Below are 21,093 nucleotides of genomic sequence, written 5' to 3'. Positions count from 1 at the left end.
GCCGTTTTGTCACAGCAATTTCATGATATTGTAACCAAAATGGAGCGACTTACGAACGAAAATGAGAATATAATGAAGGTATTGAAACAAAGGGTTTTAAATCCTCCATCGCAACCGAACACACATTATGAATAAAGAGAAGGTACAACTGGTTCGAGAACTGCACAAGCCGGCACGCAGAAATTATGCTCGCCGCCGGACTATAATACGAGGGATGGATGACCTGTGGCAAGCGGATCTGGCCCAATTAGATCGCTACAGCAAACAAAACAGAAATTTTAAATTCGTGCTGGTTGTGATAGACTGTTTCTCAAAATATGTATGGTGTCGCCCGTTGAAAACCAAAACCGGCGTCGAAGTCGCCAAGGCGTTTTCCAAAATTCTCAAGGACGGACGGCACCCTCAAAACTTGCAAACGGATCTCGGTAAAGAATTTTACAACGACACGTTTCTGAAACTTGTGGATAAGCATAAAATTAACCACTATAGTACGTATAGCATAAAAAAGGCCTCAATTGTCGAACGGGTGATACGTACCCTCAAAGAGAAATTGTTTCGACATTTTTCTTTACGCGGGACGTACAAATGGATCGATGTGCTCGCCTCTATCGTTGATGAATACAATAACACAAAACATAGAACGACGGGTACGAAACCCATCGATGTGAGTAAGAGCAACGAAAAGAGAATTTTGAAAACCGCGTATAGTAGCATAAAAATATTCGGTCCTCGTAAACTTAAAGTCGGCGACATCGTTAGAATCAGCAAAGTCAAGCACGTTTTCAACAAAGGTTATACACCGAATTGGACCACGGAATTGTTTAAAATTGTTAAAGTACGGGTTACTAACCCCGTAACGTATTTGCTTCAAGATATGCAGGGTAAACCCATAATGGGCGGATTTTATGAAGAAGAATTGCAGAAGACAGTTAACCCGGACTTATATCTCGTCGAAAAGGTGTTGCGCAGACGAGGCAATATGGTTCTCGTGCGCTGGTTGGGATTGGATAAGTCGCACGATTCGTGGGTAGACAACGTAGACGTTTTGAAATAAATTTAGTCTCGATTTAGAAGTTCTGACATAAATACGTGTATATGATGGCTCAAGAGAAAATTGTGACATCCAACGAATTGTATAATTTATTGGAAAATTTCGAGTTGCAATTTCCTTCATCAGAAGTGCTCCCGTCCAGCTTCGTTCCTGTAGAGCAACAAACCAAAAAATCTGCGACCAAACGAAAACAAAGTGCGTCGGTCGTATCCCGCAAGAAGAAGAAGAAAACTACCACAAGTGAAGCGTTTGCAGCTCCAACGTCATCCGCTGATTGGCTCGAAGTGTTCACGGACGGTAGAGAAAAAAGTGTCATTTGTGAGGCATTCAATTTAAAAAGAAACTTGGCGTCTCAGTTGTCGGGATTAGAGTGCAATATCAACGAAATTGAAACACAAATTGCGCTTTTTAATACAGACTTGCAAGTGGCGCGGATGCAAGCTCAAGAGTGCAAAAGAAAACTAGAACAATTTAATAATTTAGCATTTAACGAAATTGTAAAATAGTAATAATGTATATAATAAATAAATTATACAATTACAAACTTCTGTGTAATTATTATGCGGTGTTGTGGTGGTGGTAAAAAAGAAAATAGCGTCTAAATATATACATGTTTATTCTTGTTGCAATACAATGGAATACAATCAATACATAAAAGTCTTATCTACAGTTACATATGTTATAATAAAACCACAGTATTAATAGTTCAATGGACTATCAGAAAAGCGTAACTTTTTTCCATATTTTCTCTCATCGTGAAGCATTAAATTACATTCATCTTCAGTTTCTACAGTGAACAAAACTTCTTCAAAGCAGCTTTGACACCAAAATTGTTTATCGTGATATACATCATTCAAATTATTTATATCCAGCTGTAAATGATAGTGATCCAATAAAAGTCTAAAATTTTTCTTTTTAAATTTTTTAACTAGTTGAAATATAAAGTGACAAGATTTACAAACTAAAATTTCCGAATATTTTATCCTGTAATAACTGACCCATAAACAGTAAGCGGATTCTCCGTCAAAATCAATGGTTGGAGTTGCCAAAATGCTATTTCTGTAAGACGATCCAAATCTCTTATTCAACAGAATGAATTCTAAATTTAATAAAGAATTGCCATCAGACTGGAGCGCTAATTGTTTAAGGTACTTCCATCTATATTTCGAATAATATTTAAATATTAGTATCGTTAGTTTCCAAGGCAAAGGTGACTCAAGCAAAAAATCAGCACTACACCTAATATTTTCGCAAATTGTTATAATACAAAGGCTTTCTAATGTAAGTTGCTTGACCATAATCTGTAACAAAAATATATTAAAAAATAATTACGGCACTTTATAATGTCCCCACGGAAGCGTTTCATATGAATTCGGCAAAAGATAACGTTTATCGTCTAAAGGACTCAAGGCAACTTTTGTTTGTTCGATGCTAAATACATTGTGAGTGTATGAACGAATGGTTCGTTGAGTGGCGTACTTTTCCCTAAAATTTGTTAAGCATTCTACGTAGTCATCAAATGAAATTTTATTTTTTACAATATTGTACTGAATACCCTTTGACTTTTTAACTACCGAACCCGTTAAAATTTTGAAAGTATACATTTTCGACCTTAACCCAGCATAATGACTAATGATGGTGCCATTAGTCTCATCCTTCATCAACCCCAAAACCTTTTTGTTGATTTGCGGTATATTATAGGGATTGTCATTAGGATAATCAGACGTGTCAAATTTTGTTAAATCGGCCTTAATAACGCTTTCATATGCGTCATAACATTTGATATTATAAATGAAACTGTCCGTATCCATGTATTGAATTTTACATTTTTCGGGACCCAAATTTGGAAGCATGTAATTATAATGAAACTCGTACATGGTCGTTTTCGACAAATCCAATATGGACATTCCAATATAAAGTGGCTTATTAAAGCAAAGTTCCGATTTTTTTAATTCTATAAGCAACAAATTGTTATCAAGTATGGTTCTACTGTGAAATCTAGGACTAGAAATTAAATTTTTCGCACCGTAGCGACCATCCCACGCTTTAACAAATTTAACAATACGATGCTTGCGAATGTTTTCCATTGTTTTACCGTAAGCGGCATTATTAAACAATTTGTATAAATTTATACCAAATTTTGTCTTTGCTTGGGTTCTTAATTTATTATTATGATCGATATAACATTTCAACCAACGAGATTGGTTAAATTTTAATATTTTGTGAATTTTCTTTAGTACGAGACCGTTTTTGAGAGCCTGTTTTAAATTGCGATAGTGTATGACGTATTTTTCTTTATTATACAAAGTAGTCATTAGTTTTGGTAACTTTGAATTGGGGGGCACTCGATGTTCGGCACAAAATGGAAAATCTCTATGTGTGTCATGTAATTTCTGCGGGTATTCCAGGTCTACCTCTAGGATATATCCTTGGGAAGATTCATCTGGAATGTTCATGACATTAAATGAATCAATCTCTTGATGAGACATCCAGTCGAATCCTCCGTAAGGAAGAGGCTCGCACATGGCCTTGCCATAGAGGTTATTGACGTCAAAGTACATGATATAGGAATCATCCCTGGATGAATCGTAGTTGGGCATATATTTATTGTTGGCCTCCGCATATCTACCAACACACACCGAAATTCCACCTCGTATAGCCCGCTCGATAAACATAATTTGGTCAATGTCGCGCAAAAGTTCTAAACGACATTTTGTGAATCTAAGCATGCAATCCCATGTATACCCGGGCATACTGAAATACCACGCCGGATCCAAAACGTGTGTTGCCATACAAGTTTTTCGAAAATTTTCGAATATATCTGCCAGAAGAATAACGTCGGTTTTTAAATACAAATCTGAATACTCGCCTAAATTTTTTATTTCAAACGACTGCCAAACACTTTGTGCGTGGGAATATTTTTCTTCACTAATATTGCTTTCACTTAATTTATTATAGAATTCTTCAATCGGGGGTAAAGTTGTTTCATTTAATTTGTCTATATGGTCGATGTAATCGTAACAAAAAATACCTTTTTGCGACAGTAAATTTAATTTTGATTCGTCGAGATCGGAAAATTCTTTTCTTAAAATATATAGTTCATTTTTATCCATACTGGAAACTAAATTATCCAGAGATGCTCCCAAAAATCTAAACGAATCTATAAATCTAAATTTTATGTTATAATCAGGTTCGAAATATGTAAAAGAGATGTATTTTTCCTTATTAACCGGAACTATGGATACATAGCTTTTTTTTGCTAAAACCGGAAGCAGGAAGTGGCTATCGTATCCAGAAAGGTTCTGGAATACTACGGGCACTACAAATATTTTTTTAAAATTTAAATTACAAGCCTGATGGGCAAAACCTCTAAATTTACCAGTAAAATGATCATGGTCACGAACAATAACATCTTCTTTTAAAAAAGGTTTTTCACAAATATGACAATGACTCGACCTTTGATCTAGACTAATTTCACTATCCATTGGTATAATATCCTTAAATTTTGAACGAACAAATTTTGATAAATTAGATATTTCCTCCACGAACCAATCAATACAATCTAGACCACGATAACTTTTGAAAAATGATATTGAATCATCATAAGAACATTTAAAGTAATATGCAGCACTGTAAGCTTCGTGCTTTTGGTATTTCGAGGTTTTATCTGAAATTTTCAAATTTACTTTTCTCAATTGACTCTCAAAATCGGCGTAAATTACAAACGGAGTCCTTTGTTTATATATATGGTTTCGAAATTCAACGTAATCATATTTGGGAAAAGACACTTTATACTCATTGAAACTGGAACATATTGTTTCATGGTCATGTAGACGAGTTTCGTTATTGAAATAATTCAAACACCTATCGCAAATGTATTTCTTGTGATTATATTTACTGAGCTGTGAGGAAACTAATCGAGACAAATTTTTAATGTAACAATAGTGATATTTTATTTCTTCATAATCATTATCTTGCGGATCAGGATCAAAATCATTAACTTTTGGATAATATTTATTTTGTATTAACAACAAATTTGAATGTTTTTCGCGTTTTTCTTTTGTTAATCGTGCAGGTAACACGGAATAAAAACTAGTTTTTTCATTTTTATTAAGCTCTAAGATATAAACATTGATGGAAATATCATTGTCTTTTTCAAATTTGCTTATTTTATTCATTTCCATAGGTGTTTGTAAATTTTCAGTTTTCAAAACACTTTTGTAGTATGGATATGAAGAGGGTAAATACTGACGAAAACGTGCTGGAAAGAGTCCGCATACAACTGACCAATAAAAACACGCTTGATCGTCATTTCTAATGTTAATACAAGCCCTTTTATTCGCAATTTCTTTAGGCAACTCAACGAAGGATGACCCGTTACCCATTTCAAATTTATTAATGTTAATCTCTAAATAAATAATATTATTTAAAGCCCACCCGGAATCACGTTCCTGAAACTCTGACATTTGATTTAAAATTTTATCTTGCACATTTTCAACAAACCAATCATTCAATTCTGTTCCTAAATCAACTACAGCATTTCCGGTACTCAGATATTTAACATCAACTTCGCCTTGGACATCATTTTTTGCCTTAATAAATTCACCGCAAAATGTGGTATTTACTTTCAGCAATAAAAATTTCTTTAAAATTTGACTAATTTTTTGTTGAAATATTGGACGAGAATCGTTTAAAAATTGAATTAAATCTTTATGAAGTAAATTAATTATGACACCAGTCTGAACTCTTCCCTGGAAACACGACGCTACCGATTCCCATACAACCATTTCATTTGTGTTTGTCTCGCGGCTACTACTTTGTAATCCCAATCCAAAATGCTTATGTTGATAATTAAGAATAATTTTTCTAATAGCTTTCAGATGTTGAATTGTAGTTTGTAATTTTCTTTTTAACCCAATAGATAAATCCTTTTCGTTAGAAACGATTTGGTTGCAAGATTCAATATTTTTATTTAGTCTCCTAAGCCACACATCACTATCTCTAAGAGTGAACTTGTCGGAAATATGCTTTTTTAATTTTTGTAAGGTTAAAATTAAGATTTGCGCTCTATGAATGATCTGCTTTACGCGCATCGTGGTTTATTAAATATATAACAGTAAATAAGACTTACCCTGTATAATATGTTGATTAATTTTGAATTATTTTGAATTTCTTTAAAGAGTTGGGCTTTCCAATATCTTTGGATCCCTCGTAGACCAGTTTGTACTGCCCCGACGCAAAGTGTTCTAGTCTCGGACGGAAAGCTTCTGTCACGCGAGTAGGAAGAAATACTACGGAATTTTCTAATTGCAGCAACACGGAATTGCCAAATTTTGTATTAACAATTTTGGCTCTAGTAATTTTAAACGGAACGCCTATCGGCAATTCATGCAGTTTGACAATCGGCTGCTCAAAATCACCTTCTGCAAGACAGGTTTGATTCAGTTGACTTAAGTCCATCTATAAATTATTATTAATTATTTTATCTCAAAATTAAAAAAATAAAAAAAACTTACGCTTAAGATTGCTGCTATTCTATTTGCGGTTACGGGTTGAGAGTACTAAGATGATCTTTAGGACCTTTATAAAATAATAACAAATGTTAAAGAATTAAAATAAGACAATAAAAAAGGTACTTACTGATTTTTTGTACGAACACCAAACCACTAAGTTAGCTTCCACGTTGCACGAATAATACCAAAAACAACTACTGACAAAACAGAGAAAAATGAGATGTATTTATACGGTGCGAGAATACTTTCTAAAAGTTAACAAACGAAGACACCTCCACATGCGTTGCAACAAATTTTTCCCATTACGTTAATCCCACGGAGCAAATATAAAGGGGGCAATTAATTATTATTCTCAACAAGCAAAACAACTTGACATTTAGACTCGGCGCGTTTTGAAATTCCACATCCCATACGGAGATTGTAAAAAATGAAAGCAAGTTGGCCTTGATCTTTTGCGGCAACATACGTTCGTCCAACGTCCGAAACGGTTGCGTTCCCGTGTGAAAGCGTGTTGACCTTGAGACTCCTACCTGCACGGTTGTCTGGCGACAACATCGCGTCTATTCAAATCGGCGTTGGTGCTTGTGGGTAGAAGACCTTTCGACTTTTAATTCAACCATGGAAGGGAGTGCATGTGTATAAATACGTTGCATGTGTATTATAGACTATATTCAGTGCAATGAATACAGAAGTGCGATGTCCATTTCCCTACGACCCTACAACTGGTAAGTTTTATATTTTAATTACCTTTATACAGTGCGCGTCTTTTCTTGTGGGTTTCAGTTTGGGTTATCACTTTTTTGGTTAGTTTCTACCTGTTTTTAAAATATGATACTCATCTTTTTTACGTTGCATAATAACCGATTTAAATTGAGTGTTTTTAATAGCTTTTAAATGACAGTGAATGGAAAAGGGAATTTTGGCTTTTAAAAAATAAACAATTTTTAAATTTGTTTCAAAAATGTTTTATTTTTTGTACTAAAAAATTGCAGTTTGCCTTTTTGACAATAATAATCGAATTAAATTGAGCGTTTTTAATATCTTTTAAATGACAGTGAATAGGGAATTTTGGCTTTTAAAAAATAAACAATTTTTAAAATTACTGAAAGTTTTGTTTCAAAAATGTGCGTTTTATGGGGAAAACGCGAAATATATACATATTTTTGTTTATTTTTTGTACTAAAAAATTGCAGTTTGCCCTTTTGACAATAATACACTTACATTTAAATGACAGTGAATTGAAACGTGAATTTTAGTATGCGCGTATAACTTAAAAAACAATTTTTAAAATTATTTGATAACCCCCCTTTTTGGAAGTTTTGTTTAAAAAAAAAAAATGTGTGTTTTATAGGAAACGCTACATATCATACTTTGTTTTGTTCTAGAAAAAATCGCGGTTTGTCCGTATAACAAGTCGCATATTATGTTGGCGCATCGCTTAGGGCGTCACATATTCAAATCACACAAAGAGTACCGGGGGTTAGAATTCCCGGTACGACATGAAACGACAAGGGAACATCACCAGCAGCAGGAGCAACCCGGTGGATCAAAAGAAACAAAGGAGCAGCAGGAGTACCCGGGTGGGTGGTCGACGGAGTGGGACGGCGAGGAGTGCACTTCGTATTTAGATTTCCTCCGGGAACGGGAAGAAGAACAACGCAAGGAACAGGAACAATGGGATGGTCGACTGAATCGACATAAAAAGAAGAAGAAACTCCTCGCCAGACCAATTTTATAAATAAAATAAAATGTATTAAAATTCAAGTTTATTTAATTATCCTCCCGATCCACCGCGTCACCGCGCCGCACCGTCACCGCCCTCTACCGGGGGGGCCTACGACGGTCGGAGCGCGCGACATCTAGCAGCGACGGGCGGAACCGGGGCAAAACAGGACGCTACACAAGCTGGCGACATCTAGCAGCGACGGGCGGAACCGGGGCAAAACAGGACACTACACAAGCTGGGTGGGGGGCGGAGCGCACTCTGGTAGACAGGGGGGACACTAGGACGCCACGCGCGGGGGGCCCCCGCTGCGGGGGGGTTAGGAAATTGAGGTTATGTACGGTTTCTGTTGCTTATATCGGCACTATACATCTACTTATCAAGACCCTCAAGGTAGTGGAAGGACTGGATATAACAGTGCTTTTATAATTACCAGAAATTCGTCTGGAATTCTTTCAAATTTTTCATAATTCTTAGCGCCGTACTGGGGCTTCATTTGTTTGGCGTGTTGGAATGAATTTCGCCAAACCAATCATCCATCATCAATACGCATCCATTTGCGACTGTACAGGGACATGAACGTCGTTCACAGTTGCGGAACTGCCAAATCGTTCGATTTATCCTCTCCCGTATGCGGGTCGTTGTTGCAGTTACTTCAAGGACAACTCGGCTACACTCACGACGATGGAGAAAGGATACTTCAAGTCCGGTGACGTCGCACAGTACGACGACGACGGCTGGTTGTACTTGCGCGGCAGGGTGGATGACATCATCCACGTGTCGGCTGACAATTTTTACTTCCCGGTTGCGATCGAGGACGTCATCTTGTCGCATCCGACGGTGTGCGACGCAGCCGTTATCGGCAACGCCGCAGAGTTGATCGCGTGCGTGCAGAAAAAGTCGGAGAGTACCTTAACGGCGGACAAACTGATGTCGTAATGAGTAAGTCTATCGTGGGTGGAAGACGTCACGAACCGCGCCCTCTCGCGGTAGGTACATCAGTGAAAGGTCGCCGGATCACAGGAAACTGACCAAGATCATATTCTACGACGAGTTCCCGCGTACGGCTACAGGGAGTATCAAGAAACGGCTCCTCAGGGAAGAGATTTTGAAGGTGAAGATCGAATACACTAGAAGCCTGGCCAGTATCGGCGCGTCGAATCACATTTCAGGCGGTCCCGCCTACTGAAGGGGTTTACTTCGAATACAAATATACATCGACGGCAAATAAGGATTTTTATTGGTGGCCGTAGCAATCAATGAATTTATATCCAAAAAAGACACGACAATTTATTCTTTAAATGAGTCGAAACCGACAGTCAACATAATTTATAAATGGTTTTGTTACCATGGTCGTGGCGGTACAATGGATTTTCCAAGGTTTGGTTCAGTCATTCACGTTCTATGCTTGGATATGTCAAACAAAGCTTTTGGTTTGTGGTATGCGTTTAGAATATGCTCCGAAATATTAGTCTTTGGTAGCAAGGGCTAATTAAACGCAGGATATCTAAAATTCGGTGGTTCTGTGGATTTCGGCGACTTCTAGGTTGGACTGTTTTAATTAGGTAGTATTTATTACTTTTTAAAAATTCTACATTTCGGACAAGGTGCGTGACGTATTTATTTGTGAAAATTTCTTTTTAGTGGCGACGTTGCATCATCTATTTAGGTAGCTGTTCATGTTTCGGATAAAAATAAACCAGCTTGTCATATAAGTTTTTGTGCGTTTTTTAATTATTACAAGCTATTTAACAGACTTCGTGATTATTTTCAATTTTTAAAAAATTCGATTACTTGGTTAGTATTAGAATTGAAAATGAAACAATAAGTTAAGAGAATTATAGAAAATGTATTCCCTCTGATAATGGTATATGAATATTCAGACCACGTAATATGGCACCTTCAAATAACAAGTTTAATAATAGCACTTTATTTTTTTATTTGCAACAGGTAACATGATCCAAGTACAGGAAATATTATATATGAATCATATGACATATTTACAGAGAACGGAAAATCTAATCTTAAATCTACTACCATTATAATTGAAAAAAAAAGAAAGAAAGAAAAGTATAACGCTTGTCAGTACGGATAACCCGACGCCAATCGAAGTTGCCGAAGTACCGCCTGGAGACCATCATAATATAAATCACAGTGCGATGATAGTTTGTTGAAGGTAACATACACATTGCAAATCGGGTTTAGAAAATGGATATTGCACCCATGTAATAGATAATTATTGCGCTGAAAACTTAATATTTGTAAGTTAAATTTCCAATTTTAATATTGACAAAGAAATAATTGAATAGTACACTATTGGCAAGTGATCACCAACTCTGCTAAATAGTCTCCAATAATAAAAACTCTGAACAACAACAACTGAAACACCCGTACAAGCTGAATAGCAAATTGATTTTTTTCGATTCCAAACTTCGAAGACATAAAAATCGTCTCCCTACGTGACACTAAAGTCTCGTCTACATGTTGGCCAATATAATATTCAACAAGCTGGAGCAATTATTGGCAAGAAAATTGGCGATCTGGATGTTCAGTTTGTTTCGAAGTATGCGAATAAACAAATAACTATATTATTACACAAAACAAGGGAACGTACTTCATATCACAACATAACCTTAAATCTTTAAACCAACAATGCGACGTATGTTAGCCTTAGTTAGCCAGTAAATTTCTTTAGTCAACGATATTGGCACGTCAATTTGGCGTAGAGGAGCACTTATAAAGTAAACCATGACAGATAACCATCAGCCTTTAATTTCTGATTCTATTGAAGAGATCATTGGTAGAACATCATGTTAAATCTACATAATTATTAGTTATTTTCACGAGTGCTTAATAATAATTACCATTGTGTTTCTTATCACTACAATTATTTTTGTTCTCTCCTATAAAAAGCACTTTCGAATGCCAATTTTTGCTGCCTAGCTTCTTTCACTTGGGGCTATGAGAGTTTGTTGCCTATAATGCTTAAAATGATAATGTAACTTTAACTAAACTTGCTAGTCTCGGACCGATTACAAGAAATATACAATTTCAAAGCTAACGGGCAGGCGTCTATTTTTCTTCTCACGTAACGGACTAAATAGGCCAGTCTTTATCTGTTTCAATCGTTTGTAAACAATTAACAGACGACACTTGCGTGCGACCTGCTTCTTATTGTCCCCTTCGAGGTAATTGCCTGTTTAGCGAACTTAATTAATCGATGACTATCGCCGAAGTGTGGTCACGAAATTTTCCAACCCGGGCGTCATAAACGTTCAGGTCCGTCTGCCACCATGACGCGGACGATCTACCCTAAACCAGATATCTTCAAGAGGCGCAAATCGGTACTGGACAAGATCGTCTCCGTCGCCCAAAGAAGCTGGGTTCACGCACCTCTGCAGGTCACGCTGGCCTCTGCCGTCATCCTCGGTAGTGCGTTCTCGTTTCGTAGCAACCAGGACCCGGTGTTCAACGACTACAATTCCATCGTTAAGGTAGTGGATCACGTGACCTCCCTCATCCTGACGCTGTGCAGCCTGACTAGTATATATTGCTTGCTGAATAACGTCGAACCCGCCTACAATTTCTTCAAAAATCTTTACCCGGAAGGAAAAGGACTGTTCGTGCCGCTGATCGCCATTCGAAAGTTCCACATTCTGAGAAACTTCCTCCTCTGCAACTTAGTGATCGGCTCGCTGATCACCCTAAACGCCTCGCTCTACATATCAACGTACGGGTGGTATTTTTATCGGGGGTTCGTGTTCCGGGACGTTCAGTTCTACGTCTTCAACCTGGTGATTTTATTGTTGCTGACGTTCGCCCGTAAAATTGAGCTTCGCTTCGTCGAAATGAACCGGCTCATAGTGTATGACACGGAGAAGTATCTGAAAAGGAACGTCGTGGAAGCCCAAACTGGTGACCAACACTTCTACAGCATCAAAAATTTCAGGAAGGTACACTTCGAACTTTGTGAGCTGGTGGAGAAATTCAACGAGATGTTCGGCAGGATTCTGCTAGTTTTCATACTGTTCATAATAGCTAATATATTGGAAAACCTGACCACGGTCATCGAGTACGTTTTACTTAGCAATAAGGATGACGGGAAAAGGATTACTCGGATGTACTTCTTCGGATTAATCAGCTTCTGGATCTTGACTAATGTGGTACGTATTGCACATAGACGAATCTTTTTACCGCGGAGTTAGCGTTGAATTCAGCTTTCGAAATCGAAACAAACGATAAAATATTTATTGGAAGTATAGTGTAAGTAAAGAAACGTAACAGAAAACAGAAACAAAATGAAGTTTCAAGTTAATGTAGCTATTTATAAATATATAGCGGGAAATAGAAACAATTTTTGTATTCAGTTTATTTTATTATATAGTACGCTGGAGTTTTGACAGAAAACCAAAACAAAAAAAATAGCACAGTATAAATGCTGAGGCCTTCATTTTTGCTTGTTACATGAAGATCCTGTATACTATGGAACACAATTATCTAGATAAACAAATTCCAAACAAAATTTCAGCTTTCTATAGGTTGAGATGGAGGCAAAGTTAAACGTATAGTGGTACTTGAAACCAGGAAAATAATGAATACTTCCAAAAACCGCACTAGCGGTGGGGAACTATTAAGCACTCGTAATCAGACGAAAGCAGTGAAATGAAACTAACATAAAAGACAGCCATATTGTCACAATTTGTCGTAAGATGATTAGTTCCATAGAACAAACTTGAAAATCCAAATATCTAAATTAAAAAAAAATTCTTACAATTTTTGATTTAGGTATTTCTTAGAAATAAACAACTGTTGTTTTTTTTAAACAGTCCAGACAAATAATTAATACATTTTTTAATAAATCATACTTATTATCACTGGAAAATAAATGTGCAAATGTGTAAATGAAAATATCGAAGAGTAACAGAAAACCTTGCCATTTTCACTTTGTGATCGTTACATTGAATAATATGTTGCCGTGTTGTAGGGACAAGCTTTCCTAATTTCTTTCTACGGCGAGTTCATCACGCGCGAAGGAAAGAAAACGACTAAAATCTGCTTCTCACTGTTAAACGAACTCCAAGGGGTTGCGAGGGATGACAACGAAAGGTTGCTGAAAGAGGAACTTCAGCTGCTGGCTCTGCAGAGCTCGACCCGGATGCCATCTCTGTCCGCCGGTGGATTTTTCGACATTAACTTTCGCGTCCTCGGCATCATCATCAACACCGTTACCTCGTACTTGATCGTTATAACGCAGTTTCTGTTAAACTATCGCAACTGGTGAAAAGGATATTTTCTAAAAAAAACGCCACTTGGTATAATGTTATAATCGGTATAATGATTACTATATACTTAATAATTACAGTAACAACGACACCAGCGGTTATTCGAAAAACAAACAACGACACACATAACGAGAACAGCCTACTGCAATTCAAGACACAGCATTTCCGTTATTGCGATACAATGATTGTAATTATCACAGAAAAGTTATTAACGAAATCATTAGCGCATCGGTACGATGGAAAAGAAAAAAGCCCGGCGACAGTAGTTATGCTAACCCGATTCTGCGACTCAAACGAGTGTCACCGAACCGCGATAATGTAACTACTAGCAACGTTTTCGTGCTTAAGATTCAATTTTTTTTCGAATGTTGGGCAATGACGACGTTTTAAACCAAAAGAGCTAAAGTTTCGAATTTTATAATAAATACCAACTTGCTAAACGGTATAATTTGATGGGTAACTTGAGCATGAAAATATTGCTTAACAACGCACACACATATTTTACTTGAGAGCCTTAAGACTAGTATGTGGTGCCTCGAAAAAGGGAAATGCTTCCGAAATTCTGTCGGACGCGTATCGAATAAGACGTATTTTTAAAATCGACCAGCTAGGGCCGACGATTAAGACTATAGTTAAGCATCTTTTAAAAATCTATACACCATTCAAGTTTAAAAACTATTTCGCCCGCAACGCGCTCTGAAGCGCCCTGTATTATACAATGCGTAACAATAAATAAATTTTGTTGTTTGTAATTGATTTTATATACAATCGTTTTAAACATACGGGGAGATTCCCGGACTTGTCCAAAAAGGGCGTACCTTTAGGCATTCCTTTTTACGTATGGGGATGCACCGGAACTATAAATATTTGATTAACTTTAAGCATATTTTTATTGTGTTTTGTACGCAAAGATGATGGGTATGGAATATAACGCCACTTCTCGCGCCAAGTCGCGGAACCCGAAATATGCGCTGTCGGAAAAACTTTTTCAATATAAAAGTTCGCCAATACTTCGATGTATCGACGGCGACAGAATGGAGGGGCTAAAAATAACGAAAATATGTGTACCCAAGTTAACTTTAGATTACGAGCTTTTCATGGGTATTATTCAGGGCGTTATTTGTACAGAGTGATTAAAAACAAACCACGAAAAACTGGAGCAGAGGATTCCCCGATATCCCGATGGCGGAAAAACCTTTCCAACTTTTAAACACACGTTCTGCGTAGTTTTTTACTTTTATTTTTTTTTTATTTTTTCATAAAACTTTTTCGGCAAACAATAAAAGCTATATTTTTTCCGCCCTTTTCGAACCGCGATACCCCCTGCGTTTTCGCTTCATTATTTACAACAATTAGAAGAAAACACCGACCCGGTGCCCTTAAGCTACGTCACGCGTTCAACTGTACACATTTTTATCACAATGTCAGAGAGAGACGAGGTCGTTTTTCTTTTTTGTTTTTGGCATATTTATACAAATACCCGGAAACTCTAAGGCCTCGTCGGGCTTAATACTACGCCACGTTAACATTTTACAAATCGTTAAAACCTTATTATTAGCAAAACAGTCGAGAAACGTCAGATCGTCTCTGGCTCGATGCCGCCGCCGATGGGCTATTCGCCTCCGAGGGTCAGGGCCTGGACAATTCTCGGGTCGGCCTTGCTGCCCTCCCTGAACTCCTCCAACGTTAATCTGTCGTCGTGGTTTTTGTCCATCTGATCGAAGATTTTGTCGACCCGCTTTTGAGGCGTGTTCTCATCTTCCGACGGTTGCTGTCCCTATATTGTAATAAAATTCGATTGTAAATATTAAAAAATCGTGACAAAAGTGATATTTTCCGCCATATTATTAGGCCAGAAAATCGTAGTATTCGTTTGTTAGACAGGAAAGTCAAGTACAGTAAAACCTTTATCCTGGTACTTTGAGCACGAAAAATGGTGTTAAGGTGTCTGCAAAGCGAGGAAAATACACCAAAATATATTCCGTTATGTTCCTTATTAATGCTTTCTGCATTAAAATTTTACAACACCTATACGTAAAACTAAAATTAGTTCGAGCTTCCATTGTCATTTTACTATTTTATTTTATTAAATTATGTAAAGACAGTGGAAGTTCGAACTGGTATACTTGTTCATATCTCTCCTGATATTTAGTTGGTACTAGTTTGCGGGTGGAATACCAGCTTTTTATTTTAAGAAGTCCCAAAATTCTTCTGATGGAGAAAGAGTGAAAGGGATTTGTTCAATTCAGATTTCTGCAGCTGCTAATAATTTGTTATAAAATAAATAAAATAAAATAATTTCAACAGAAGAAAAAGAATATTATTTTAACTTTTGAAATGTTAGAAAAGGCAATAAAAAAATTATACAAATATAATTATTTATTTTGTGACACTCGTCAGTTTTTTTTACTTTCCGCTTTGCTTTCCATTAGCAACAAGATAAATAGACCAAAAATTTTAAAAAATATTTTGCTGACGTTACAGTACTGAAAAATGTTAAAATAAAAGCAGTAGCCGTATCAAAATTTGGAAAGATTTTCAAACGTTTCACTACATACCAAAAATTTGGATAAAAGAAAATTATTTTTTATCTCAAAAACAAAAGTTTTGTTTAAATAAATTAGCAATTACTTAAAGTTAGGTAAAAAAAGTTAACTTAAATTATATATATATAAACGAGGGAGATTCCGTTGTGGATTTCTATGGACTAAATTAATTACCACATCTCTCTCAAATTGCCACTAAATACCACTTAGAAATTGTCATCAATTTCCAACAATTATTACAATATCAAAATCAAGTAAGCTCCAATTGAAATAACCTTCAGATTATTTCTTTCAAGCCATACGATTTTTTATATAAGTTAACGTATAAAAAAAAAACATAAAAACAAACAATCTAAACTAATATTTTGTCAAATTTGACAAAAATTTAACATAATAAGTAAATCAATCTAACTCAACCTGAAGTATGATACTGAAAATCCATATTTCGCAAAATTTTTGTATATCAATATCACTTTTGTGTTTCAAGTTTCAATAATATATTCAGAAAATATAAACAAATATTATAGGTACATAAATAGAATCAAGAGTAGCAGAGAATGCAGTCACAATTTTGTATTACATTAAATTGTCACAAAATAGGTAATACGTTTCTTGAATTATTCAGTTTCACATTTTTATTTTTCTAGCACTCAATATCTAAAAATCTAACATTAAACTTAAACTAAAAAAAATACTATTAAAATTTAAAATGGATCAATATTTGGCAGGCGAGAGTAATTAAAAAAAAACAACACCGATGCGCTTCAATTTCATCTCCATCTCCAAACACTCGAAAATAAGAGACTCCGCCGCGACGCAGTGCCGAACGACGACGTGTGTGGACATTGAGACCGCAGCGACAGGCTCAATTTCCAGGCAAGACAAATATTGGTCGACTAGTTGCCATTCCAGTGAACTTCTCCGTCTTTTCGACTCTCGGAATATTATTTTTTCGATTTTCCGCACACGAAAATACCGCCCTTTAAAAAACCCGTCGCAAATATACTCACCACCATTTGGTATATGGCGTCCACTATGTTGTACATCTCGTCCCGTGTGATAAATCCATCGTTGTCGACGTCGTAAAGTCGGAACGCCCCTAGAAACGGATACGATATACATCAAACTCGAATACGACTGGAAATTTGATGGCTTTGGATTATTTCTAAATTCTGGTAGCATAACAAGTAACCAACAGCGAATGTTAAATGTTTGCTTAGGGACGTTACGGATTATTGTATATATAGCGGATTATATTATCATCTAAATTTCGATCGAAATAGATACATATCGTTGGTAATCCTAATCTGAATTGATTAATAATCTACTGCAATACCTAATCCACAACTGTGCTCTCTACTAGCAGATTATTGTACTTCCTCTCTGGTATCTTAAGCTCAATTAAATATTAATTAAATTAATTATTAACTAAAATATTCCGGCTGTATTCAATAACGCTATGTGGCATATAATTGTAGGTTAAGGCAGAATTTCATTTACTAGACTACTATAGTCGTCCCTAGGTCACTTCTAGTTGATACCCAATTTTAGGTGCCCCATTTTGGCTATCTAAAGCACACCTAATTCAATCGAACATCAAAACTGTATTAAAAAAGTGTGAGTGTGAGTAATGCTGCTGGTTCAGTTCAGTTGGGTATCAAGTTTATGGATATGCCTGCTATTCATTCATATGGAGGCAGCATACTCGGTACAACACTGCTACTGGAACAAGCTTCTGGTCAATACTATTCCTTGTACAGCCTTTTCCTGATGTGTTATTAAGATGTTGGATAAGATTAAGATGTAGGATAAAGTTTTACCCATAGTGCCCCACCCAAAGTCTTGATTCATTCGTTAAGGCTGATGCAAAAGGAAGAAAGTTGGACATCTCTCCTGGATATGATCTATTCCCACAGTATGGGACCAATAGTGAGCTGTGTTCCATTAAAATGTATTTGTAGTTATACGTTTTCCTGCTTATCGTTTAAAGGTAAGCAGGTGCGTTGCCAGTGCGTGCCAGTACCCTAAAATTTACATAAAAATGTTCTTGCAATTTCTTTCTATACTTCTGTTTTTCCAAAATTTTCGGAAGAAGTATTATTGCTTTTTGTTTAATAATACTACTCTACAGTGAAAAGTACGTTTGTGAATGTAATTTCGAACTCTTAACCTACATCAACTATCAACATGAGTTCATGAAGGGTAGCTACAAATTTATTTGCCATAATAGTATATTGCTGAGGACATTGCCAACTGACTTGCAACTGATGTTATTCGCATTGGAGTCTATTTAAATTCAAATCTATTTAGACGGTCGAATTCAATACGTTACTGTTACTCTAAATGACCCCTGTTTTTGAACCTTTCCATCAACGATATAGAGGAAGTTATTAGTGTTAACGAGTACTGACGATCTAAAACTTTTGTAGTAGAATAAGAAAATGATTTTCAAATTTTGTCAGATAACTTACGTAATGTTGAAGTATGGTATCAAAAGAATAATTAACCGTGAACCTCTAAAAAACGTACCGGTATACCTCTCGGGTTAATACAAAAATCACTTGAACATTCTATTGACAGTGTCTCCCTAAACAGATCTTGGAAGGAAATTTGACAATAAACTAACATTTAACAACTGTCTGTCTGTCCTGTGCCGTTAATTTGAAAATGCATCTATTCCGATTGATCGTGTTGAGGCTGTTCAGGGGCCATCTCTAAAAAGCTACTAAGCTTTAAACTTGATAGGGCGTATCCACCTATAGACATACCAAACTTGGAACTTTTTTCCTTAAAAAGAAGGCGTAATAGGATGTAATAATAAATTTTTAGTAATTTAAATGACCGCCCCCATATTTATTCCGTAAAATAAATGTTAGGTTTCTAAGGGATAATTCTATAGTCTTTGACTTCCAGAACAGTCATTATGGGAACTCTCTGTTATACACCATGTTGAGTTGAAGTCTGTAGGACTAAATATAGATTTATTTGCTATTTATATTCTAAGATGAAATATATTAAATATCATTTTTATAATAGGATATCATCACGAAATTTATTTGATTTATAAATCTGTTGTATAATTTTTTTTAAGTTAGAATTCAGATTGTACTTTGCTCTATAATTGGGTTTTAGCTCTATAGTATTGTATTAAATAAATGAATATACCCTAATCTACACTGAAACCACTGACGAACCAAATACACTTAAATGCAGGTCGCTAAGAAAAACTTCTGCCGAACTTCTATTGATGCCGTTTTAGTAGCAAAAAATAAATCAATGAGGACAAAACACATAAGTATGCAAGCAAAGTTCTAACCAAAAAAAATATCTGCTCCGATAAAAATTAAGACAGAGGATTCCATAATTAAAATAAAAATGCACTTTACTTCATACAGTTTTTAATTCTAGTAACAGTATTTCCCATTCCAACTCCACGTTTGTTTTTCTTTTATATTCTTAAATTGTACCTTCTAAATAAGATTCAAAAGATAAATAAAACAGACGTGCAAGTATCTCGAAATGAAAAAATGATTATTAAAATTGTAAGCAGTTTTCAAAAATTTTGTTTTGCAGGCGTTAGTTTTGAGACTTTGACAATTTTTAGTGGCAATAGAATAATAATAAGCCATTTCCTGCTTTTTTGCGTCCCCGCGGAGAAATGATTTTTAAATTTGATAAACTATCCAGGAAATAATAACGAAAACACTGGGAATCAGTTGAAGAATTTACGATTGATATAGAACAAAAACCAATGTAACTCTTCCAATTCTGAAAAGAAGTCCAAAGAAACGTTATGTGGAAGTAGTTCAAAATCTGGGTTAGATGAGTCTGTAAAAAGTGTCAAGAGGAAAAGGGAATGTGGTAGCGGAAAGCGATTCATTATTTTTGAGACTTTGACAATTTTTAGTGGCAATAGAATAATAATAAGCCATTTCCTGCTTTTTTGCGTCCCCGCGGAGAAATGATTTTTAAATTTGATAAACTATCCAGGAAATAATAACGAAAACACTGGGAATCAGTTGAAGGATTTACGATTGATATAGAACAAAAACCAATGTAACTCTTCCAATTCTGAAAAGAAGTCCAAAGAAACGTTATGTGGAAGTAGTTCAAAATCTGGGTTAGATGAGTCTGTAAAAAGTGTCAAGAGGAAAAGGGAATGTGGTAGCGGAAAGCGATTCATTATTTTTTTATACCAATTTTTCAAAATGATCTATTGAAGGTGCAATTTTAATGTTTTCTTCGCCATCAAAAAGATTTTACTATAAAAAATGAACTGTGAAATGTTTGAAAAATGGCTAAAAGAAAAACTGATACCAAATTTGGTTGCTCCTTCATGAATTTTTGTTGGACAATGCAGCGTATCATTCAAGAATTTTAAATAAAAAAACACTAGGTTCTTGGAAGAAAATACTGATTTACGCTACAAGTGTGGTAAACAGTTTATTTGGCATGAGCGGAGCGAGTGTGTAATAAACGAGTAAACTTGTAGTGTTACATACTATACTTTTTATACAAACAATAGTTTATGACTATATTTTTGCAAAACAACACAACAAACAAAATTCAAGCCGTGGATAATATCTCCGAAAACATCCAATTGCTTCCAAACTCTTGTGGTAATATCCCGGAAATTTCCGAAGTGGCTCGCAACCGTCGGCATTTGACTTATGAGTTTATTGGACACGAGCGGAGCGAGTGTTTAATAAACGAGTGAGTGCGTGAGTGAGCGTGCGGGAAGTCAGTTTCGTTTCCCAAGAATCCGAGTCACTTCGGACATTTCCGGGATTTTACCCAACGGATTTGAGAGCAATCGGATATTTTCGGAGATATTTCCCACGCTTTGAATTTTGACGTTTGTCAATGCTGACGGTCATGTCAGTGAATGTATGGATTTTGTTTTGCAAAGATGTACATAACAACTAATACACAGAAAAATGTTATGCAATATATCAGATAATTTAAATACTACGTGCTA

The 21,093-nt window shown here is 35.8% G+C and overlaps 5 protein-coding genes across 7 annotated transcripts in view; 3 read left to right on the top strand and 2 right to left on the bottom strand.

Annotated features, from left to right (window-relative positions):
- The window catches only part of LOC132697848 (luciferin 4-monooxygenase-like), a 31,228-nt gene extending 21,722 nt beyond the window's left edge, over positions 1-9,506 (top strand). Inside the window, exons 5-6 of one of the 2 annotated variants that reach the window (XM_060663543.1) lie at positions 8,938-9,222; positions 9,281-9,506. In XM_060663543.1, coding sequence (XP_060519526.1) covers positions 8,938-9,222; positions 9,281-9,476 — 481 coding nt within the window. In that variant the 3' untranslated portion in view covers positions 9,477-9,506. Of the gene's footprint in view, positions 1-8,937; positions 9,230-9,280 lie in introns of both variants that reach the window. The other variant, XM_060663544.1, reaches the window with a different exon arrangement.
- LOC132697847 (uncharacterized) lies at positions 1,787-6,701 on the bottom strand. Of its 2 annotated transcripts, none has more exons than XM_060663541.1 (2): positions 6,568-6,701; positions 1,787-6,511 (listed from the first exon to the last, which is right to left on the bottom strand). In XM_060663541.1, exon 2 carries the CDS (start codon positions 6,142-6,144, stop codon positions 2,380-2,382), a length of 3,765 nt encoding a protein of 1,254 aa, XP_060519524.1. In that variant the 5' UTR covers positions 6,145-6,511; positions 6,568-6,701; the 3' UTR covers positions 1,787-2,379. The 2 variants fall into 2 exon arrangements, with proteins under 2 accessions (XP_060519524.1, XP_060519525.1); XM_060663542.1 differs by having other exon boundaries at positions 1,787-6,474; positions 6,568-6,656.
- Positions 6,726-8,547, top strand: LOC132697850 (uncharacterized). Its single transcript, XM_060663547.1, has 2 exons — positions 6,726-7,289; positions 7,950-8,547. The coding sequence occupies exons 1-2, from the start codon at positions 7,244-7,246 to the stop codon at positions 8,300-8,302; spliced, it is 399 nt and encodes a 132-aa protein (XP_060519530.1). The 5' UTR covers positions 6,726-7,243; the 3' UTR covers positions 8,303-8,547.
- A 2,074-nt stretch (positions 9,507-11,580) lies between the features above and the next one.
- On the top strand, positions 11,581-13,606 carry LOC132698630 (uncharacterized). Its single transcript, XM_060664822.1, has 2 exons — positions 11,581-12,450; positions 13,272-13,606. Exons 1-2 carry the CDS (start codon positions 11,581-11,583, stop codon positions 13,566-13,568), a joined length of 1,167 nt encoding a protein of 388 aa, XP_060520805.1. The 3' UTR covers positions 13,569-13,606.
- Positions 13,607-13,621: 15 nt separating this feature from the next.
- The window catches only part of LOC132697795 (frequenin-1), a 92,291-nt gene continuing 84,819 nt past the window's right edge, over positions 13,622-21,093 (bottom strand). Inside the window, exons 6-7 of the mRNA XM_060663448.1 lie at positions 17,126-17,214; positions 13,622-15,346 (exon numbers count right to left, since the gene is read on the bottom strand). Of these exons, the coding sequence (XP_060519431.1) occupies positions 15,182-15,346; positions 17,126-17,214 (254 nt within the window). The 3' untranslated portion in view covers positions 13,622-15,181. The remainder of the gene's footprint in view (positions 15,347-17,125; positions 17,215-21,093) is intronic.

Source organism: Cylas formicarius, unplaced genomic scaffold (assembly GCF_029955315.1).
Source record: "Cylas formicarius isolate icCylForm1 unplaced genomic scaffold, icCylForm1.1 PGA_scaffold_2__14_contigs__length_35257938, whole genome shotgun sequence".
Lineage (NCBI taxonomy): Eukaryota > Metazoa > Arthropoda > Insecta > Coleoptera > Brentidae > Cylas > Cylas formicarius.
This window is presented reverse-complemented; position numbering and strand designations above follow the sequence as displayed.